At 43.1% G+C, this 24,127-nt stretch overlaps 1 protein-coding gene across 3 annotated transcripts; it reads right to left on the bottom strand.

Annotated features, from left to right (window-relative positions):
- Nucleotides 1–765: 765 nt before the first annotated feature.
- Nucleotides 766–13,492, bottom strand: pcdh18b (protocadherin 18b). 3 transcript variants are annotated; one of them, XM_050042968.1, is made up of 4 exons: nt 10,543–13,492; nt 9,978–10,066; nt 9,497–9,612; nt 766–2,255 (listed from the first exon to the last, which is right to left on the bottom strand). In XM_050042968.1, exons 1-4 carry the CDS (start codon nt 13,042–13,044, stop codon nt 1,297–1,299), a joined length of 3,666 nt encoding a protein of 1,221 aa, XP_049898925.1. In that variant the 5' UTR covers nt 13,045–13,492; the 3' UTR covers nt 766–1,296. The 3 variants fall into 3 exon arrangements, with proteins under 3 accessions (XP_049898925.1, XP_049898923.1, XP_049898924.1); XM_050042966.1 differs by having other exon boundaries at nt 9,443–9,612; nt 10,543–13,491; XM_050042967.1 differs by having other exon boundaries at nt 9,443–9,612; nt 9,978–10,033; nt 10,543–13,491.
- Between the last annotated feature and the right edge of the window lie 10,635 nt (nt 13,493–24,127).

The raw sequence follows: 24,127 nt of genomic DNA, 5'->3' as shown, positions 1-24,127 counted from the left end.
TTTGCATGCATCCTCTATTTCCTATCAAAATGTATGACTCCTTTTTGATTGATTGTTGTGGCCTGTGGTTGTGAGTTTTATGCCTGATAAAGGCTTACGACATAAATGTTTACTTAAAGGGATAGTGCACCCAAAAATGAAAATTCAGCCATTATCTACTCACCCATATGCTGAGGGAGGCTCAAGTGAAGTTTTAGAGTCCTCACAACACTTGTGGAGATCCCAGGGGAGAGGAGGTAGCAACAGAACTCCACCTAATGGAGGCTGACGGCGCCCCAGATTCAAACGTCCAAAAACACGTAATTGAAACCACAAAATATCTCCATACTGCTCGTCCGTAGTGATCCAAGTGGTTTCAATTATGTGTTTTTGGACGTTTGAATCCAGAGGCGCCGTAAGCCTCCATTAGGTGGAGTTTTGTTGCTACCTCCTCTCCCCTAGGATCTCCGGAAGTGTTGTGAGGACTCTAAAACTTCACCTGAGCCTCCCTCGGCATATGGGTGAGTAGATGATGGCTGAATTTTCATTTTTGGGTGCACTATCCCTTTCAGTTAATGTTGACAGTGTACAGAAAGTCTGACCTCCATGACCTCCAATTCTAAGATGAGGCAAACCCTAAAGAGCCACTCAAACTCCTCTCAGTGGAATTTTGTTAATCTGAGATCATATGTATATGATTGTAAACGTACAATGTATAAGATACTATCAAACCTCCCAGTGGCACAGCACGACTCAAATATAAACCACGTACACCTGAGTGCTTGTGTAATACTTTTATTTGTGTACCATCCCCTTTCCCACAATAATCCACAAAGACACGTGTCCATTAATTCATTAATATATTCATGTATACATATCATAGTGACAAATAAAAAAGAATCACAATACAAAAGACAATTTAAATATGTAGAATGTCGATCGCATGTCAAAGTCTTGATTCAACATTTTTGTACTCAACATGCATTCAAAATACAAAAATAGACTTCTGATTAAGTTTATATACACTTTTTTTTTATAAATATAAGTATACAAATGTATTTTTAAAATACAAAGATAAATACAGTCACATAGTGTACATTGTGTACCAAACCAGCAATTACAAACATTTTTTTTTGGATATTTAGCATTCACAAAACACAATTATTACATTAGTAATGCAACTTTAACGACAATTGCAGGTCTTGTTTTTTGTCTTTTTTCTGTCCTTTTGCCACCCACTGTCCCTTACTTTTATTCTGAAGTAAAGGAAGCGGTCAGTGGGTGGTGAATAAATTAAGAGGATAAGAAACAGGAAGTCTAGCTCTGCCGGACATCCTGTAAGAGTTTGTTTATCTCAGCCACCAGCTCGCTGGCATCCACCAGCTCATGTCGGCTGTCGCTGCGTTTGCCCTGAAGGTGGCTGAGCACCGAGTCAAAATCGTCCTCCTCGTAGTTCTCTGGGATCTCCTCCATGGCCGGCAGCCATTTGGAGGAGGGCCCAGGGAGCGCCACGGGCACTGCCACCGGGGCTGGGGAGGCCTGCACCATGGTGGGGCTGACCAGTGCAGTGAGCAGGGGGCTGCTGTGGGGTTTGGGGGGGTGGCCGCTGTTCTGGGGGCTGTTTTTGGGCGCCTGCGAGCCCTTGTGACTGCTGCTCTGAGAGCTGAGCTTGGTGCTGGGTTTCAGGGTGTGGTAGCTGCCAGCCTGGTGGTGGCCAGATGGGCCGATGCTGCTGCCTGGGTTCTGGAAGTGGGTGTTGGCAGCCCAGGCTGCCACACCCTGCTGGTGGACAGAGGGGTTGGGCTTGCCAGGGAGATGGCCCCTCCTGCGATCTAAAGATCCAGTCATGGGTACACCCACCCCACTGAGACTAGTCCCCTTTTGGTTCTCATTGACCTGGATATATGAGTCCAAACCCTGGGGTAGCAACCGCTGGAACACACTACTCATCTCCGACAGCAATGACGTGGTCCCACAGAGGTCTTCATCTCGGGCCTCGCCCCCATGGTCCCCTCCCCCCTCCTCCTCTGCACCGTCCTCACCCCCAAGGTCCTTGCCAAAGGTGGAGAAGCTCTGGTTCCGCGCAGGGCCAGTGTCAGTGCAGGGCTGGGGTGTCTTTTCCTGGGAGAGGTCAGTTGCTTGGCGGGCTTCTTCCCCAGGGATGTAGAGGTTGCTGCGGTAGTCAGAGGAGGATGAGGCCGGAGAGGCCAGGGGGGGCATCCAGCACTGATCTGAGTGACCCAGGACACGACACTCCTCTGTGCACAACCTCATAGCTGTAGAGAAAGACAGAAATACTCATCAGTTCTCAAAAACACTGAGCTGTAATACAGTGAAAAGCACAAAATCCTCACATTTCAGAAGCTGGAACCAGAGAATGTTCATCACAACTGACACTATTAATTGTTTAATTATTTCAGCTGTATTTACAGTAAGACATTAGGCTGTACTGTAGTTGGTTTAGCAATTGTATATGCACTTCATGTGCCATGCAAATGTATGTATGTGAGTGTACACAAGTATACAAGAAAAGAATGTGACAAGGAACTGCAAATATGAATTGTTTTAAGGGTCATAAATCCCTTAAAAGGTGGACTTTCTTATAAATATACTAACAATGTACTTATTCTAATGATCAGTCAGTAATATCAGTAGTGCTACTAAAGACATAATCAAGTGTACGTGACTTGCTACATTGAGACACTAGTGTGTTGTATTTAAATATTCTTAAGTACATCTTTTATTACTAATGCTGTGCTTTTATAAAGTGTACTTTGTAACTGCTTTAAGTATATTTCAATTCCTGTTTTCAGATATGTTCATACACTTAAATAAGAATGAGTTGAAAATACTTGTAATGACCTTTCATGTGCACTTAAAATATTATTTAAAAAATACTTACAGTTTAAACAAAGTTGGATTAAAGTATATTTTTTAAAAGTATAGCATTAATAGAAAAAGTTGTATTTAAGTACATCCTAATTGTAAGGGTGAGGGAAAAAAAATCGATACAGCATAGTATTGCGATATTTTTGCGTGGCAATATCATAATGATACGCCGAGAATCAATCTTTTAAATTACTTAAATTATTAATGTTACAAAAACAAATTAAATTTTGGTAGCTATTAGGCTAAGAAAATCAACTGGTTTTTCATTCCACGAGATACATTTTGCTGAAATAAAATGATTGCAGTTGAAAAAAGGTAATGCATTGCAGTATACTGCAATGTATGTTATTGCACTATGTTTACAATCACAATATTATTGTATTGTGACTTAAGTATCGTGATGATATCATATTATGGGACCTCTGGTGATTCCCACCTCTACTTCATGGTGTTTCAAAATAGTACAGCCAAGTACACTTAATTGTGTTTTAGTGTATCTTTCATAGTATTAATAATATTCCATTGTTAGTATATAGAAAATAGCATGTGTTTACTACATCACTAATAGGTATATTTAGTATACTGATTAAGTTCAGTTTAGTTCAGTGTATTTTTTCCCTGGGAACCAAATGGACTGGTGTCAATGTCCAGTAAAAACAGTGGATCTCTATACTTCGTGATTCTAAAGTTTTTAGACAAACCAAAGGATAAACTTAATCTTTATGACCATTCACTCTTTAAACACCATTGTGTGATCTTTAAACTGCATTGTCAAGGCTTAAAATAAGGCTGTTGTAAAGATGATTCCTGTCAGTGGAATCTTTTTCCATCCAGATATTATTTGCCTGTCTCTCCTCAGGTGTTTTTGCCGCACTGTCTCTGGAAACACAGTGGAAATCTGCCCTAATTAGTCTGAAAGGCTCTCTGCAGGAGCACTGCCTGCTACAGTACCTTCCAATGTATTTACCACAGAGAGACAATTCAGCAAGGCCGATCAATGCCTATTACCCATTCAAAATAACTCCTCCTCTAAAAGCCCTGCATTTTTCCCTTTCAAGTCGCTCTTTTCAATATTAAATCTTCAAATAGAAAATCTCTGAAGAATAAATTAGACAAATCAAATATGCCAACTTAAAGCCTTCATTAAAGGAGTGCAGTGCTTTTCAGTCGTGCTATTGAGGGACTTCATTATCCCCTCATTAACATGAAAGGAACATTTATAATACATCTTAGAGCAGATGAAAAGTGCATTTGGGTGCAGTGGAAGAGAAAAAAAAACTGTGCGGGGGCAGCAGCAGTTTGGGTGCCCTGCTGATGAAAGGGTAAAAATAAAAGATTTAACCCGACTGATTTGTGTGTGTAAAAATGAAAAAAAGAACACGTCAGGCAAACATTAACTGAAAGCCAGCCTGACAGAATGACTGATTTACTTGCCAATAAATTATCAGACTAGTTATTCTCAGAACTATAGAGGTACATGGCTCGCTGCCGACAATGTCTTTGTTTACCTCAGAGCTTTTCTTTCATCAGTATTGACAGATTAAAGATTAAATCACTCAATGGTCAAAATCAAAGCAGCAAAGGCTGAGATGTGCTGAGTTCCAAAGTTCCAAAAGCACTGGATCCTACATTTCCCATAATGCAACTCTTTTGTTAGATACTCATTGCCTGATAAATTCTTAAATAAACTTCCATGCACTCGATTCGTGATGCTGCATTTAAATTATATTTGTCTATCAAGCTGAAATAACCCTGATGGCATCGCTATGACATCATCTGGGTTATTTTCCCAGAGTTGACAAAACTCCTCCAGAGCCATACAAGGTATTATACAACTGTTTTCACAAGCTGAGTAGTCCTCCTCACACATAGTATACTGACTGTGACGTATACAAGTGGTGGTGTTCATTTAATCCCTTAAATAAGAAATAAGCTTAATGCACACAGTATGCCTTCCCTCACTCCTGCCTTTGTGTGACAATGCAGTGTGTCCTCCACATCAGTGTCTATAGATGAGAGGTCCACTCATTTAGGTTCACTGACGAATGGTCAGTGTTTTTTGGTCTTAAAAATGTCCTCAATTACAAGCTTGACTCTATTTTGTCTTTAAATATTAACATAACAAACCATGTGGCCTGGGTACAGTGGAGTTGTTATGGGTTTTTAGGTCAGGGTCTGAGACCTCTGTGCTATAAAGAGTCCAAAAATACCCCCCTCCAGCAGGAGGCTGTGGTCCATCAGAACCAAAACCTTACACCACAAGAACAGTTTCTTTCCAACTACAGCTGGCCTCATCAACAAAGCCTGAAACCCTATATTTATGTTACTTGATTTTTGCAATACTTGTTTTTATTTTCATTTTCTCTTCCTGTGTTTTTGTTAAGATCCAAATACACCAAAGCAAATTCCTTGTGTATGAAAATGTACTCGTTTAACCAGATTCTGATTGTGAAAAACTGAATTGTTCAATATTTTGGAGAAAAAAAGCCAATTTACTTTATTTTCAAGAGTGAGATTGGAAGATTGATATCAAGCTCATGTCTGTGTGTTAGTATGGAGTTTGAGTGGTTAGCCTTGCTGAGCATTCAGACTAGAAGCTGGGGGGAAACACACAGCTTGGCTCTGTCTAAAGCAAAGAAAAACACCTACTAACACCTGTATAGTTTTGCAATTAGCATTTCAAATATTGTTTGTCTGATGTGACAAAATGTAAAAACAACAATCTGGGGTTTTAGAGTGCGTTAATCATTCTTGACAGACGACAGTATTTTCCTCTCTGGATGACAGATTTCGTCACAGGTCTCTGTACAGGCACAAGGGTGATACATCTGAAAATCTCATGGCAAGATGGCAGAAAATTGCTCCACCCAGCTGTTGTTTGCCAAGAAATAGTTCCAGCAGGTAACTTCCACAGATTGTCATTTTATATTTTATGTATGAATTGAAAAATCATAAAAAAATCTTTAAAGGTGTTGGCAGGTGTATTTTTAACCAGGGTAGCAATTTCCCCATGCTTTTAGTCTTTATGCTAAGCTAGGCTTACCACTCAAACTCCATACTAACACACGGACATGAGAGTAGTGTTGATCTTTTTATCTCGCGCTCTTAAAAAGAAAGTAAATAAGTGTATTTCCCAAAGCGTCATACTATTAGAAAACAAAAGCAGAATAAGGGGCAGAGTGGTTCTCATGAACTCTTTTAATCCTGCTGTTTTAGAGAATTTTGTGTGATCTTTAAGCATTTGAGAATGAGTTTTGCAGTGTCTCAAGCCTGAAGGTACATTCCCTTGTAATATACTGTATAAAATATTCTGCATCTAGATGGGCTCCAAACAAAGAGTTTCTACTTCATTCTTCCTTTGAGCAAGGAGGGCTACCATATCCAGCCATAATGACAGGGCAGCAACTAAACGCTGCTTGAAATCATCCATGCTGCAGTGGACACGGGGGCGGGAGGCGGGGTGAACATACAGAAGGAGAAAGGTGAGCTTTGAGATGTAATTATGCTCTTCAGGGCTTAATCACGAGCCCAACTCGGAGCCGACTCCATAGCAACTATTCGTCACATGGCAATTAAATGCCTCCTTTTCATCAGAGGAGCATGAGGGCTTCAGTTTGGACGGCTGAAAGTGAAGGCTTGAATGTGGGGAAAAAGAAGAGTGACTAACGAGCAGAGCTATGAAGGAAGGGAGGGAGGAGGTGTTAGTGATGAGATTGTCTGCCCGTCTGGGTCGACTTTAATTGGGATGTAGCTCAAACGCGGTGTCGAGTGATGGCTGTGTGGGAAGCTGGCTGGAAAGAAGCGGGAGCTCTGGGAGGAGAGCGATGGTGTGATAAAAGAAGCTGCGGCAGCTTGCAACCTGTGTGACGGTTGTGAAGACAGGCTGAGAGACGGAGAAATTTTAAAGAGTGTGACCGAGTGTTTGCTAGGTGGGTAGAATGTTTCGAAGTCAGTAGGGTCAATCAATGTTCAACAAGTGTTCAAAGTTCTTCCTTGTTAACTCAGCTGTGGAGAGAGGAGAGGAGGGAAACTCCATGCAGTGTGACAGTAGGGAGAAGGGATGGGTGGCTGTAAAGGAGGATCAGTTGAGCTATCTGGAGAGATATCTCAAGAACTTAGTGACAGTGAGGTGAAACTTAGTGGTTGAGTACGTACAGGATCATTCACATACCTCCAAGGCCAATGCACATGCAGCCCCTTGTAATGCAGAACAAAAAAGGCATGCCAAAATCACTTGAATAGTGTTTTGCTAACAGGCGTCAGATGAATTAAGTGAGATGTGGCTATGTGTTAATTCAGGATTTCTCAATCTGTTGTGGCCTGCTGGTGACAAAATTCTAAGTCCCAGGAATTGACTTGTCACTATCATGTGTCTGTTACAATCTGTTTTCAAGAGTACACAGAGAGCTGCACAAGATAGTATATGTGAATTAAAAGACAGGTTCAGATTTTCTTCAAGACTGTCATTTGCCCATAGGTTTATTCCACAATGAGTTACTGGACCTGAAGTAGGGCTGGGTATTGTTAAAAAAAATTAGGACACCTGTACTAGGTTTGCAGCAATATATTGGTTTTAAGTTACACCGTGATATAAAAGTTGACGGTTATCACACCGCATACGTTTGCTTATCTACAATATTGGGGGAAAAAATTCATCTGGACGGAGAATTTACCCTTTATTTTAGTTATTTTCAAAGGGAGACTTTTTCACATACTTCTGTTACAGAAATAGTGTCATGTTTCAATTAGGCTATAGTGATAAAACATTTGTTCAACCAAAAATAAGCCTTCCGTTTTCATTCCTGTTAGAGTTATTCTGACTGATAATGATATAAAGTATGTGATACCATGGTACGATGAAACATCTTCTGAGACGGTTATCATACCATGAAAATCTCATACCCTTGCAACCCTTTAGCACCTAGTACCAATGTCAGTTCCTTTAAAGTGATACCCATACCAATAGAGTACTTCATCTGATACCTTTATTTATACTTTGATATCCATCATGTGAATGGAAGCATTCAGTTGCATACAATGCCACCAGATGCCACAGGTATGTATCATAACCATACTTTCAAACATTTTGGTGGCATGTCAGTATGCTGAACTGCCAACTCCATCAAATACATTGTGCTCGACTTAACCACACCACTGTTTGGTGACTCACACTGACTGTTTAGGTTGTAGCTGCTGCAGTAGTGGGCCAATCACATGTTGCATTAAATTGAGGAACGCTTGCAGTGATTGGCTTTGAGAACACCATGCAAAGAGTAATTTTTTTCTGTATGTGGGTACAAAAAGGATCGAATGCAGGTGTCGTTTGACTGGAGAAGTTTCAATATTATTTGGTACTGGGTTATTATATACCTTAAAGGTATTGAGTACCAATACCCAGCCCTACCCTGAAGTGATGATATCCACAGTTGAGTCCACTGTAAGTGATGGGAGACAAAATCCATAGTCCTCGTTCTGAGTAAAATACTGTCTTAAGTTCAGTTTAAGTAACAAGGCTTCGACAGTCCAGGTAATGTCAAGTGGGTATCTTTCAATGTTAATACCTTTTTGTACAAGACCCCCTCTTCATTTCCAGGGGACTATGAAACTCTAATATTACAGTAGTTACAGTCTCAAAAGGTTGCAACTTTGGTAGATTGTGCAACTCAGGCTGCTGAAGCCTTACATTAGCCTTGCCTGAACCTTGGAATGCCTCTTTGCACAGAGTGAGGACTGTGGATTTTGTCCCCCATCACACTTACATTGGGATTGTGCAAGAAAGGGATAGCATCAGGGCCAGTTTAGATAGGATGAATGATAACAGTAACCAATAACTGAGAATCTGAATATATCCTTTAAGATTTATAATTCAAAACTATTTGTTCAATCTGTGGTCATCTGGTGACCTCTAGATGGGGTTGCTACTCCAAGGTTGAGCCATATTTAAAGATTAAGGCAAGACATTGTGTTTGATCAGAGTAGGTGAAGTATGTTTGATCAGAGTAGGTGAAGTATGTTTAATTACCATGTAGTGAAATTGTTGCAATAGTTACTTGCAGTTAACATGTATCATGTTAATTGTAAATCTTTTAGGAGCTAAAAGATTAGTCAATTTATTTGATTTGTCAGTGAATAGGCAACCAATCAGCAACAATTTAGGTAAAAATAGCCAACATTTTTTGGTTCCAGCCTCTGAATTTTTGCTTTTCTACATATTACATGACACTAAACTAAATATCTTTGGGTTTGGAAATATCCAAGTACTTAAGAGACATCACCTTGACATTTGCAAAGTTGTCATGAGCATTTATCACTTTTTTATAAAGATTTATAAAGTCATTCATTTATGAATTATTAGACAAAGTACTCAGCAGTTTCATCAACACTTTAAAATTTAGATACAGTAAAAGGTTTTTAGGAAACTTACAGTGCAATATATGGAGTTAATGGACTAATGCATTGTAAAAACTGATAAAAGACAACTTTGGATTCAGGACTAGATGCTAATACAGGAGAGAAATGATTGGGGTATGAAGGGAGGGCTGTGGGGTGTGGGGGATCGGGGCCAGGGGTGTACCTGCATGCGTTCTGTGCTGGCCATCAGGGGCATATATCTCAGTAAAGCCCTCACCAAGGAGCCTATCCATGGGTGACTCCCTGCCAGGCTCGTAGTCGCTGTCACCGGCTTCGCTGTCTCCACGACCGCTGTCCTTCAGACTGAACTTATCCATCTCATTCAGGGCATATCTGCACACAAAGACAGACGGAGAGACGTGAACCCCCTCTCTGAGTACTGGCTAGTCATTGACGATAATATTATCAAATAGTTAAGGGAATGCCATGCTACTGATGGGAAATAAGGTGCACAGAGAGGCAGAGAGTGCTCTGCCGAAGAGGTTTTACATAAAATTATGCAAATGGGAAGTTATTGAGCATACAGTTTGACACTAAACCAAAAAGCTACTGGATGTGGATTTAAGGGACTGTATGAAAGCACTGACAACAGCCAAAATCATGTGGGAATGATATTATAGTGGTGTACACAAGAGTATCCCTTAATTTTGACCTTACTTCTGTCTTTCTTTTAAAGCATAATTTTCTGTATACATTACCTGTAGCTCCTGGTGTATTTGTTGCCTCTGAAACTTGGTCGTGGCTGGTACTGGCCCTGATGGAGCATGGACAGAAGCTGTGAAACTTGCTACAATCCCAAGAGAAACAAAAAAAAAGACAAAAAAGAAAGAAAAAAGACAAAAATAAAAGGAAAAAATGAAGAGGGGAAATGAATGGAGTCAAACAAGCAAGGCCACAAGACAATGTTGGGGTAGGGATTGTGGGTAAGGGGTAAGGGTGGGGGGATGGCATGACATTGTGACTTGCTCCAGAATGTGATGGTTAACAAAAACATGACACATAGGGCTGGAAGTAACAGAATATGGGAGCAAGTGATAAATTCAGAACAAATACTGAATATAAGACGAATAATGTTGCACAGTATAGGATTTTGGACAGAAATTTTCAAGTGGATTATGTTTTGGTTTTTACAGATGCATACTCAAGCCTTAAAACACTTCAAGCTGTGTGTTAATGCTACTTTTAGCACAAACAGTAGTAATGACAGAACATCTAATTTTACAGAAAATTATCATGGAAGAAACTGAAATCTCATTGTCTTACCTCTACAGGAGGAGTGGCGTGGGCCAGCTCTAGGGCAAAGTTCTCTGGCACATGATTGGAAGAGATGGTAACCAGGCTGTTGAGGGACTGGCGGCTATGATGGCTCTGCCTGCTCCCCAGGGTGCCCCTCTCAGGTGTAGGGGAGGCTGAGGGGGAGCGTGGGTGGGCCCGTACAGGAAGAGTCCCGTTGACGGTTGGGACCAGGGTGATGTCTGCTTTGTGGATCTGCCTGGCAGGCTTCTTGGGGTGGTTCTGGTAGCTGTTCTCCGCCACACGGCAGTTGTAGTTGTGTCTGGGGTCTTTCTTCTCACGGCTGCAGCGGGCAGTGGCGAACATTACCATGACGATGAGCAGCAGAGCGCAAACAGCACCCAGAGAGATGATGACGATGAGGGAGAGATCCAGTGGAGCCTGGCTAGAGCCAGTGGGGTAGAGAGGGGGGAGGATGTCCATATTCTCCTGCAGGGAGAGCCTGAAGAGGGCCCCTGTGGACAGTCGAATGGTGCCCCTGTCCTGCACTTCTATCCTGATCTCCATCACCTCCCGTGGAGCCTGCTCCAGGCTGGCATTAGTTCTGAGCTCACATCGCCGAGCGTCCATCACAAAAAGGCCATCCTCATTGCCACCAACAATGGCGCAGCTCACCTCTCCGTTGGTGCCAGCATCGCGGTCTGTGACTTTGAGCGCTGTGATCAGCTGACCAGGTGATGCATACTTCCACACTGGCAGCTCAGCGGTGTGATTCCGGAGGGAGGGGGAGTGGATGACGGGTGGGTTGTCATTTTCATCCAGAACAGTTAGCAGGACAGTGGTGTTAGTTGACAGCACAGGGTTTCCCCCATCACGTGCCTGAACAGTGAAGGCGATCCGGCTGACATCTTCGTGGTCAAAGCTGCGTAAGGCATAGATGGCGCCATTAGAAGGGTCAATGGTGACATAGGTGGAGATGGGACTCCCCTGCACCAGAGCATCTATGATGGTGTAGGTGACCTGGCCATTGGTGCCCAGATCTGGATCTGAGGCCACCACGGTCATCAGGTAGGCTCCAGGAGAGTTGTTCTCTGATTTAAAGACCTCGTAGCGGCTCTTTTCAAAACATGGGGGATTGTCGTTTTCATCCAGCACCTGAACAGTGAAGTGTTTGATGGTGGAGAGGCTGGGGGAGCCCCTGTCCTCAGCTATGACTGTCAGACTGTACTCTGACCTCTTCTCCCTGTCCAGTGAGACATTGGTGAGAATCATGTAATTCTTCTCGTGGGTCTTCTGGAGTCTGAAGTGGCCGTGGCCGTGCAGCCGGCACACCACCTCACCGTTGAGCCCAGCATCGCTGTCGTCAACACGCACCAGAGCTATGAAGGTGTCCACTGGGGCACCTTCTGAAATGTAGGCCACCTCCTCTTTTCCAGGCGTCATCAGGTTGATGTTTATCTCTGGTTTGTTGTCATTTACATCCACCACTTTCACCACAATTTTGCAAAGTCCAGGAATGGAATTAGGGCCCAAGTCCTGAGCCTGAACATCCAGCTCATAAGAAGCAGTGGTTTCATAGTCCACTTTTTTAATAAGAGTAATGTGGCCATTTTCTGGGTTTATCTTAAATGTTTCCAAGATCTTTGGCGAGACATGACTGCTGAAAGAGTAGACTATTTTCCCATTAGTGCCCTCGTCTGGATCTGTGGCGTTTAAATCAATGATTAGAGTCCCTAGGGGAGAGTTTTCCAGCAAATTGATAATATAAGCCTGCTCGTCAAAGGCTGGGCTGTTGTCGTTGGAATCCGAGATGCTGATCTTAAGCAAAGTAGAGCCAGACTTTGGGGGCACGCCATTATCCGAGGCCGTGAGCTGCAGCTGGTAACTGGACTGCACCTCCCGGTCCAACTCCCTCATGACCACCAGCTCTGCGTACTTGGCCCCATCAGTCCTGGTCCTCACATCGATCTTGAAGAAGTTATTGGGTGTCAGGGAGTACGTGTGCAGGGAGTTTTCCCCGACGTCGGCATCCACAGCGCCGTCCAGCGGGATGCGCGTCCCCACAGACGCGCTCTCCGAGATCTCAATGGGGACGATGGCGCGGGAGAAGTGCGGGGAGTTGTCGTTAATGTCCAGCACTTCCACCTCCACATGAAACAGCTGCAAGTACTCCGTCGGGAGTGTGACCACATCGAATTCAATCGAGCAGTTCAAGTTTTTCTCACAGAGCTTCTCACGGTCGATTTTGGTGCCAATGCTGATCTCTCCGTCCTCCTCTCGGACAGACAGGAACGGCGTACTCCCTCGCTGCATAGCGCGGAACCGAAAGGTCAGGGAACTCGGTAGTTTGGATAAAACCCCGGCTACATCTTCCTTTAACCGTGCAATTACCGTGCCCACTTTCTGCTCCTCGTAAACTTTATATTTCAAAGTCTTGCCGGTGGTGCCGTGCATAAACGCAACCAAAAGCAGTAGTTTGAATAGTGCCGAAGAGAATATATTTCCTTTGGTTTGGATCATTTTTGCCTGCATCTTCTGTGCGCACACTGTGGCGATTACTTCCACAGAGGGGAAAGAATTCGGGGGGGAGGGAATAGATGTCCTCTCAGACGTCTGGCATGTTAAATCCTCCGCTGCTGCTCACTGCCACAAAACAACTCCGCAAAATAGATAATGAGGAGAAAAAAATAAATAAATAGATAAATTAGTAAACTGTCCTTCTGTTGGAAAAGAAACGCACACAAAAGCAAATCTCCTTTGCAATCTCCTTGTAGACAGATCTGTTGCATATATCGACATATGCCCGTCGCCTCATGTGTGTGTGCGCGCCGGTGGATGAGTGAGAGTGTATGTCTGAGGCGAAGAAAAGACGCAGCTTTCTCCCAGTCTGTGTGTGAGAGTGAGTGAGTGAGCAAGAGAGAGAGAGAGAGAGAAGGAGGGAGTCTGTGTGTGTGCGCGCCCTACTCCGTGCGCTCTGCTCTGTCGCCGCTCCAGTCTCTCTCCACCCGCCCCGCACCCAAACTGCGTCTCTTTTCCACACAAAAACACTCCCCCCACCTCTTCCACTCCCTCGCTCCCTCTCCTACTAAATCACCAGAATGGCCTCCTTCAAGCAGCACAGGAGGGACTATTGATGGCAGCCCCGTGTCTCTCTCTCTCTCCCACCTCCTTCCCCAAAACAGAAGACACCCCAGTATCGAAAGTGTGCCACAACAATGGGCCAGAGGAGGGAATATCCTGGGTTCAGCCACTTTTAACACAACTGCACGCTGACCCGCGGCAGACTTACATTGTTATGGTTGCGATTCACAACGTGTGCCAACTCGGGTCTTTTGTCATGTGTGCGTAAAAAAGTTGTTGCTCTCAGAATAATAATGCCACGAGGAAGGAAAACATGCCCATCACTCAGATGTGGTTATTTGGCCATTGCGCACACTTTAAAACCAAATTATATAAAATATTCCTTTAATTCCATTTTACTGTTTTCACGTGAAAACGTTTGTTTGTGTGCCAAAACCGAAGTCATGGCTGTCTTACAGAATGTCATCGTCTGATTAGCCCAGTAGTGTAATAATTTTCTTTTGGGGGCTTATGAGATCCAAAGATATCCGTTCTCTGCTTTGTGCGCACTTGGCGCGCAATAAAGAGCAAAATGTCTCTCCATCAGTTGATTCGTATGCAACCTCAACTAAATCTCAATTTATGCCTGCCTGCCTGACCCACGAGCAAGTTTATCCATCTTTAAATATGGGCCTCACATGTGTGGAGCCAAATATGCCCATGAGTCATTGTGGTTCTGTGCTCACCACCAACAAAAGACCAAAAAATCTTTCCCTATCACAGTCCCTATTTTGTAACTCCAAAGAGCGAAATCCTAGCCAGTGTACACAACTGTATAATGTGCTCACCATAAGTTTGCCTTCATTTTCTTTTTGTGGCTTATAGTATTTCTAAAACGATATCATTTCTTTCATCTCTGTGCGCAAGGCCATTAAATCCCATTTTTGTCTCCCTGATTAAAAACAGGTTAAGCTGGCTGTAGGTCATTGGGCACCCAATGTGTGTAACGTTATATCCGAGATCAGCGTCAAACTGTTGAAACAAGCTATGTTTTTGCGCATTTCCTCCGGCGCCTCAGTTGCCAAAACAGAACAAATTATAGATATCTCTGAAAATATTCATCTTAAGATCTCTGTCTCCACTTTCAGTTTTACACATTAAAATGCATTCTCATACTAGGGGTTGTGGTATGTCGAGTGCTTTGCTATCCACCCAGCTGACCCCCGCGTGTGCTCTTTTCACAATCATCCTCCTCCTCCTGTTGCTGCATAATAATGTTTTATGGAAGCCTACATCTCCTGATCTGACCAAATTACCATCCTGCAAACTCATAGTGTCTCTCAGAGAGCAAACAACTGGGCAAGCGGGGCTTTATGAGAGAAACACCAGGCCATCTGGCCCGGGCCTCCGACAGCCCAAACCTACAATTACCATCTATTCAGACATTGCCGCCCCCCGGCCAAATAACACCAAGTGAGAATTAGCCCCAGCTCATGTCAGATAAAATCTAATATCCTCCTCATATTGCTGTGCAGAAACTCCTCTACCAGTCTTGTATGAGTTTTCTATTCAGTAGTAATGAGAGGCAATCGGGGCACTTTGGATTGACTTTATATGGATGTGTCATAGCTGCTGATATGATTCAGTAGAGGGAAAGAGGGGGGGGGGGGGGGGGGGGGCATTTAAGATCAAAGAGGTTGATAAGTCTTTTTATGGCATGCATTAATTCATTCTCCGCTCTTAAAATGTGTAAAAGTTCACATCACAGCAAACATTTCTATAGTACATCCTCATCAGTGTCACAGACTCCAGTCAGCCAGCGCAAGACCATTTTGAAGGTTCCCCAGATGTCTTTCCCCCCCAAATCATTCGGAAAGTAATGAGTCGGGCTGCGCAGACTCATATTCTCAATAAGCTTCATTTAGAGTGCGAGCCATATCTGATAACCGCAGCGCTGATTGGTTTCAACAGAGCAAATTATCTGGAGCCGGCATCTTTGAGAGGATGCGTCTCTGTGATGGATTTTATCTGCATTTTAAATTCCTATGTGTGACCCGTGGGAACGGGCTCTCTGCTCCGCCATCTGTCTCTGAGAAAACACATGGACATCGGCTCCCGAGCTGGTATATACACACAGTGATGCTGAATGACTCAACAAGGGCAGTGTGTCCATTCAGTCCACAGTTAAAAGATGCTCATTTTATGCTTTCATAAAAACTGCGGACAGTTTACAATGTCCAGTGATGATGCTGTGAGCAGGGCGTCCTGTCTGAAAATGCAGCCTGTTATTTCATATCCTTACAAAATGTGTGTTAATGTGTGTTATACCCAAAAGCTAAATTATGGCTATCTTACGGAATGTTATTTTCCGATGACCATAATGTTGCTTTAATCGTCCAGCTGGAGTGTTGCCTCCACTGATTTCAGGAGACAAATTGGAGAATTTACAAATAATTACATATTTTGGCTATTTTTGTGGTCAGAGTGATGGATAAAAAGACTTGAATAATGCTCCCAAGACATAACTTTATGTTTACACTAATTTATTTTAATTGGACACACTCACTACAATTTTCGGTGCTGTAAGGATCAAAAGTCGCCTAACTGAACTAAATCTACATGTGCTTTGTAACATTTAACTCTTGTAAGTGGTAGAGTCAAAGTTTTATCCAGCCGATTACGCATTAACACAACCATTACGCACGATGCCAAGCTCTCTCCACGCGCAGCCACAACACTGTGGTGTCTCTCACGGGAGCAGACACGGTCCCCCGGCATGCCTACAAAGGAATAAACCGCGGATTAAAGAGTCCCGTAACATATAACAACGTTAGCCACGGGCCGGTGCCCCCTACTACACCCCCCTGGTGAGGAGCTGATGGTGCCCTAATGGCATTACTGGAGGAAGGGAACGCGCGCAAATCACGTTTCCGCTGCAAAAGGGGGGAAAAAAGCCCCACACGTTACACAGATTCCAGCCAAGAAATGTCTTTAATCCCTACAGAGCCGCTGCAGAGCTGCACCCGAGGTCTGTACTGTGATACTCTGAGGCATAATACAGGCTAATACGTATACAGCCACACTGTTACAGATTTGCATATCAGAATACAGTTCATATCAACAGGAACCTTTGCGTCAGCTGATGGTGATAATAATCTGAAGATGAAGATAACGATGCTGCAATCACAGGAGACATGTTTAACTTTCCCTCTGATATAAAGCAGAAGGGCTGCTGCGGCCAGTTGGAGGGAGGCTGACTGGGTGGGTGATGTGGTGGATGCAGATATTCTGTCCTTGGGGACCATAAAATAGCTGAAAGGAGTTCGCAGGGGAGTTGTGGGGGGTGCAGGGTGACGGGCTCAGCAACTTTGTCATTGAAATGAAGCAGGAGACCCCGGTGACAAAGGCAGCGTAGCAGGTGGAGAGAGGGCGGCGCGGGGGGCCCTCCCAAACCTCCCTCCCCACGAAGAATCAGTGCGCACCCGAGGGGGATGGGGGTGGATGCTGGAAGCGGTGCTGGGGTTTGTGTGCGCTTTTTTAGAACGTGGGGACATGTGTGCTTCCTCCATTTACACTCATCTGTCTGATTTTTTCTTGTTTCAAATTCAGATATTACGCCAAAAGGGGTTAAAGCGAGCCCATATGAACTGAGCACATGACTGAACTCCAGTCATGAATGATTGGTAGTGAGAGGAAAAAATAAGTAAGAGCAAATAAGGTAACAGTGTTAACAGCAGCACTATAACATTCAATAAAAGTCTAGTTAAAATAAATTGTTATAAATGATTTTTGATCCGCGTATGCAGATATTCAGCACTTCTCTATCTTCGTCAGGCAGAAGGGGAGTCTTGGCGTGCGTCGGGGGGGTCGGGAGGATTGTAAAGGCACGCGAGCATCTGCCACCGTCTCATTACCATGCTGTTAGCTCGCGCGAGACGGAAGGGATTTGGGCTCAGAGAGAGGGGAGTCAGGATCTTTTCCTCCACCCACCAAGCATGGCTGGAGATGACACATCAGAAAGCTGAAATGTAAATGAGACGCATAACAGCTGATCATTGGTTCAAGTGTTTGAGACATTAGAAAATGGGACTCAGTCTGAAATAAAGCTTTTATCAAAATAAGAACATGAGCTTTGATGGTACAGCATGAAAGGAAAATTCCACCCTTGCTGGTCTCTCTTAAAAAAAGCTTTAATATGTGGCCAAAAGTATGTGGACACCCAAACATTATACCCATATGCGATTGTTGAGCATGTCTTTCCAAGATGTTTCGCCAGATGCTGGGAGCTGGCTGCAGGGATTTTCATCAATCTAGCCACAACAGCTTTAGTGAGGTCCAACACTGATGTAATGTGATCTGGTCTGGCTCACAGTTGGTGCTCCACTTCATTCCATAGGCAATGGATGGGCTTGAGGTCAGGATACTGTGGAGACCCAACACGTTCTCATCCCAACTTGTCAAATACCGACCTAATTGTCAAAATATGACGTGCTAGCAGGTCACTTCCATTTTCACAGGAAATGTACAGTTTCTGCTTGTTACATGCATGCAGTCTTTTTCAAAGTAGGCTACACTTACAACTTAGGTAAATCACTTCACATTTAGGTTTATTTCCTTAGGTTTAGACAACAAAAGTCCCTGGGTACGTTTAGACAAAAACATGGTTTGGCTTGAAAATAAGGGCTGTTGTTGCTAACGTCATGTAGCATCACATAACACATGTCATGCGACAGACATCAGTACCGTAGCATTCTACACATACTAGCACACTGCACTGTTGTTAAAATAACTTATTTTGGTTTCACGTGAGAAATGAACAGCAGACTCCTGGAGAAAGTCTGGTGTTTGTTTGACCCATCAACCACCCCTCCTGCCTGGGACTCTCTTGCGTTTATAATATGGTAGTTGCTGGTGGCTAAACTAAATACCTGGTATAAACAACAACACTATACTTTTTTCAAAATAGTTTTCACAAATTTGTTCTTAAAGGTACAACATGTTCAACATGTCAGAGAATCCTTAAGCAAGCAGATGTTTAAAGAGGAATTTCTGAGTTAGGAGTTACATGCTGGAATAATCTCTGGGAGGACAAAAGTTTATCCGTCCGCTCAGTAATTCTGTGCATGTGCTGCCAGATATATTCAGCGATTTTAATTACCAGATGATGATATTGATGTCTGCACAGGCATGATAGTACCAAACCTGGCAACCTCAATGTGAAGGCAAGACTTTCAAGAGGAGGCATACTTTCACTGTGTTAATTCTTCTTCTAGAAATAGTACATGGGATATTATCATTTTTACATTACTGGTTGTGAACACATTACAGAAAAAACATAATAATCAGTGAGCTTTTGAGGTATTCTTATGTGTCTTTAAACTAAGCTAAGCTTATTGCCCTTAACACTGAGACAAGAGATTGACATCCTTCCTTTTATCCAAATAGAAAGAAACTGAACAAGGATATTTCTCAAAATGTTGAACAATTCCTTTAAAGGTAAATTCCTAGTTTCCTGCCCCCCCCCCATTCTAAAAGTTATGTCTCTTAACTCTGTGGTGTTCACTGTGTCTCAAGAGTTCTTTTTGTGGTGAAATGTTGCAACTTTTCCTTTTTTGCTGCATCCTCACCCTGCATTTCTTACCTCTACAGCAGATAGTTATTTCCTACATTTCTGAAATGTTGTTCCCTCTCAGAGGAAAAGTGGCTCTTTGTCTTTGTGTGACAGTGAAGAGAAGATGTTGCGAAATTACACAAGAAAAAAGACGACAGAGAGTATGGTGACACATCTGCAACAGTGCAAGCTGCAGAACTGAATCCTTGTTTCCTCTGGATTTCTCTATGGATAATTGTTAAAGGTTAGTGCAAGTAGTTGCACTTTGATTAGAGAGACGTCAGCTTCTAGTGTCAGAGCCTTCAAACTCCATTGTAGTTATGCAGGAGCTTTCTCAGCATGATATGTTGTCTCCATTTGCAGGTATCCACAGGAACAAAAACTCTGCTGTCCACATTTTGGTCTGGCTTTGTATTTTCTTGGTTTGGTCCCATCTTCTATCTAAATGTCACAGTGTGTGCTTCTAGTGTGCTTTGTGTCAGCTTTTCGGATTTGACACTTTTCTTTTCAGCATGACAATTCCCCCGTTTACAAAGCCAGCTCCATAAAGAAATGGGCTGCTTGGATTTACCTGGGTATTAGACATATTAGTCCGGCTCACAGGAGATAGACTGTGTGTATAAACCCACCATTGGCCGCCTATTTCAGATCTCCTCCACCTCCACTGTCTCCCAACACTTTTTTGCAAGGGCACCATCTCTGCGTCCTAGGCTAAGCCAAGACAATTGTTTCTTAAAACAATTACAAACAACCCAGAACATTTTTCCCATGATAGGGTCAACCAGATCCTTCTCCATTGTTGGGAAAAAGACTATTGACTCATAGAGGAGGATGGAACCCCACCCTGACCCAGGTGGCAGCCCCGGGACAGAAAAATGAAGTCAACGCAAAAGTTCCAAAAGCTGCAGTTCCTCTGATGGACACTTGAGGCTGACTCCAGAAGCCAGCCAGTCTCCATAGACCCCCATGGTAAAATGGCCAACTTTACAGCAGAAATAAACATGTTTACGGCCTGATACAAAAATAGTTTTAGGTCTCTCTGGCTAATTTCACCATACATAACAACTATATGGGGGGTTGAATGTTTTTTTATAACTCGCCCATTTACATTTTATTAAGGCCTGAAGTGATGCACAATTAAGGGTTTTAACACTTTGAGTGACGTGCTGTTTGCTAGGCGTCTCCTCAGCAAAGTCAAGTCACTGAACCACCCTCGCTCCTCCACCCTCTTGTCCGAATAGGGTTGTAGGGATGGGTGTAAATAGTGGAATAGCCATAGTATGACTATTTTCACCTGGGTGCAAACAGACTCTTTGTTAAATTCATCTATCATAAATCTTGAATGAAACTACGAACATTGAATATCTATTCAATTTTAAATATCGCTGGTCATTCCGAAAAGGAAAATATGCAAAATGTCTGTACTTGAACTAGTACAAACATGCCAACAGCCACTAATGAAACAGTATATCTAAAAACAGTATATATACTGTTATAAATATATTTGTGTGATGCATTGTTGTGGAAAATAACAACTTTACATCAGCATGATTGGCACAGTTTGAATGGCTATTGGCCCGTCTCAACACACTTTTCACATGCGTTTCCAAAGTAAATACTGTAGGCCTGTGTCACATTGAGAGTAGAGAGAAGGATTCTTCATGTAAATTCAGTAAAACTTGTAATTAGTGTGTTCACATGTAGCAGCATTCATGCTGAGTTGTTCTCATGCTGTAAAGCCAGTTAGCCTTTCTGTGCTGCAGAAAAGCTTGTTTGCTCTCCTCTTGTCTCTGATCAGCTCTGATTGTCTTCTCTGGGATTGCCAGCCCATCCATAAAGCCCCAGCATCTACCTGGGGTGCAGTCTTGTTAACTGCCCCCCGGGACTCCATTCACATTTGGAGGTATTGAAAGAGCTCCTTGACTTGGTAATGGGGTCTCCGAGCTGTATACAAGGCCCTTGTCTTGTTAGGTATGTGCTGTGCGCCACCACCATTTACCTTGTTGACTTTCTCTGCTTTGAAAAGAAGCTTTTAGATGTCCAGCTTTGCCTTGAAGAGCAGCTCTCACAAAGAAACCACACAGTGTAAAAAAGGTCTGTGGATGTGCAGGGATGCTTTGCCCTGAAAAGAAAAAGAAAATGCTCTTCATTTCTATAGAGGGACTCGTCGAAAGACACATTTGTAGCCTCAGCTCAGAAGTTATGGATTTTAAACCGGGCTTGTGTTAAAGTTGTTTCACACATGAAATATTCATGAGCTTCAAAAATCAGGAACGAATCGTCGATACTCTCTGCAAGCAGCGTGTTGTCATCGACCCTGCTCTGTAAATTAGAGCAGCACTGACAAACACCACAAAGGTATCTGTCTGCGAGGACTTCTGCTGCGGGTTTTGTCTGCCACAAAGGCTAATTGACTCCTCTGGCTCGCCTAAATAGACTCACTGTAGTCTTGCGTTTCATGCACGAACAGCGCAGGGCTGTCCACAAAGATCACATGCGCTTTCACACTGGGTCCTTCCCTGCATTCATGTTGTGACAGCCCTCCTCCCTGACGGACACACGTCTGGCATATGCTGCCCTGATACCTGATCGCTTGTTTTTGAAGTTGCACAAAAGCCTCCCCTGGTCGACGCCCTCTTTTCATATCTTAGGACTGGGACATCAGTGTCCAGCCAGTTGTTGTAACAGTGACATATCCTCTAAACTACCCTTTTGTATCTCTCCATCTTTATTCATCTTACCCCAAACCTCATTTTACCTCTTTCTCTTCATCTTGAAAAGGGTGGTTCTAAGGAGTATCTGCCAGATGCTCAGCAAACACTTGTTTTGTCTCATTTTGGTTACATTCCAAACCTGTTGTCTCTACTCATCTACTCTGCACAAACAAGTAACAAAGTCCCCCATCAAGCAGCAGTATTTGCTTTGGTGTGAATCATAAAACTCTCCAAGTTAACCAGGTTTTGCGCTGGCTTGCCGTCACAAAGCCGTCCTCTTTTCAAACTGTCTGAGAGTTGTGGCTGCCGCATGCTAGCAGGACAAAAGAGGGACGACAGCAGAGTTTTTCTGTGCTGACCGGAGTGTTGGAGGGGGAGAAGGGAGCGAACAAAGGCCTCTGATGTGGCTCGAGTTGAATGTTTACCACGTGCAGGGCCAATGGGTGACATATTTTCGGGAGTGCTCATTCATTAGACTGAAGATTTACCACCCCCAGCCCCCACTTCTTCTTTTCTGTTTGTCTTGGCAGATGTGAGGCAGGCGCTGGCCTTTCTCTCTCTCTTTTTTCAGTCCCTTATTGGTGTGGGGGTAGAACCTTTCTCACCAAGGCACCACGTGTTCTTAATTTTGGGGCCATTTGTATGGAAACTCTTTTTAGATACCTGGATCAGCTTTCGCAGCAGGCTATACACTCTCCCTGTGTGGTGACTTGAGTGGTCTGAGGCAGGGCCTGAGACCTGCTGTTCTCCTTTTTAATCTTTGCTCTAAAATCTCTTCACTTAGTTGCTCTTTTGTGTGCAATTCCCCGTCACTGTTGATATTACAATGGCGAGGCATTGCAGGGGCAATCAACTGGTTATTAAACTGTAAACAGATTACTTAAAGCACAAATGTAATTAGCAAGCATCTAATTCATTACAACAGAACTAATAAGCTGGTGCAATAACAATCATAGTTTCCATTTTAATGTTTTAGTGCTGTTATATTGCAATTAGGTGCAAGACCAAGTGTGAAGTGGGGGCTCGTCATCAGATTTGTTTTTCATTATAAGCTATTACCAACTTTACAGGCAAACTAATTTCTCAATGAGTACTTGGGTGCAGCGCAGAGCTTTGTTGATAATTGGCTGCTACAGTACCTCACACAGTCACTAACATTCTCCATAGGGTTTCACAGTAACTAGCTGTTGCAGGAAAACCAGTGCTATTAGTTATCACTGCAGGATCTTGTTTTACGATCTTAATTAAAAGGTCCAGACAGAGAAAACAGCAGTTGTGTTTATCATGGTGGCCCAAGGGGAAGGGGGTACTAAAGGGTGTACTTATTACACGGCCCATAACCAGGCCAGTCCTAATGGTTCTCAGACCCATGTGCTTTATCTAAACACATTCCAGGTTGAGCCTGGGGAGGAAACTGCAAGGGCCTCATCCAACGAACCATAAAGGCTTCAGCATTCACAATCACAACACAGTCTCACAGAGATGGACATGACTTCTTTACAATGTATTATGTAGTGATGGGCAAGAAATGTGTGACAACTACATGCTGGCAACACCAAAAATGCCAGTGCAAAGTCTATTATGAACGGTCACAGTGTCAAACAGACACAGTTTGGTTAGGTTTAGGGGAAAAAAACACTTGGTTAAGTTAAGAAATAGATTGTGGTTTCTGTAAATTTACTACGTAAAGGACGTAAGTGTTGTAAACTTACGCACTTTGTGTAGTTACGTAAAGTTCACAAAATACTTGGTCAAGATCTAGGGAAAGATTGTGGTTTGGGTTAAAATAACAACGTCCAGGACAAAAGTGTTGTAAACGCACGTACTCTGTGTAGTTCTGTAAGGTACCTATGTAAAGTACTTTATATATTTACAGTCATAGTTTGGTTAGGTTAAGGGAAAGAAAAACTGGTTAAAAAACTTGGTTATATTTGGAGAATAAAAAAATTCTTGGTTAAGCTTTCTAAAAAGATTGTGGTTTTGGTTAAAATAACTCAGTACAGGACATAAGCACATATCAATCAATCAATAAAGCCCAATATCGCAAATCACAATTTGCCTCACAGGGCTTTACAGCATAGGACATCCCTCTGTCCTTATGACCCTCGCAGCGGATAAGGAAAAACTCCCCAAAAAAACCCCTTTAACAGGGAAAAAAAAACGGTAGAAACCTCAGGAAGAGCAACTGAGGAGGGATCCCTCTTCCAGGACGGACAGACGTGCAATAGAT

This window comes from Epinephelus moara, chromosome 4 (genome assembly GCF_006386435.1).
Source record: "Epinephelus moara isolate mb chromosome 4, YSFRI_EMoa_1.0, whole genome shotgun sequence".
Taxonomy (NCBI): domain Eukaryota; kingdom Metazoa; phylum Chordata; class Actinopteri; order Perciformes; family Serranidae; genus Epinephelus; species Epinephelus moara.
Note: the sequence above shows the minus strand (reverse complement) of the source record. Positions and strands in the feature narration are given on the sequence as shown.

Coding starts and splice junctions, on each gene's coding strand:
- pcdh18b (XM_050042966.1), bottom strand. CDS start 13,044: ATGCAGGCAAAAATGATCCAAACCAAAGGAAATATATTCTCTTCGGCA. Junction 10,067..10,542: donor ACGCCACTCCTCCTGTAGAG/GTAAGACAATGA, acceptor TTGGGATTGTAG/CAAGTTTCACAGCTTCTGTC. Junction 9,613..9,977: donor AAATACACCAGGAGCTACAG/GTAATGTATACA, acceptor CTTTGTGTGCAG/ATATGCCCTGAATGAGATGG.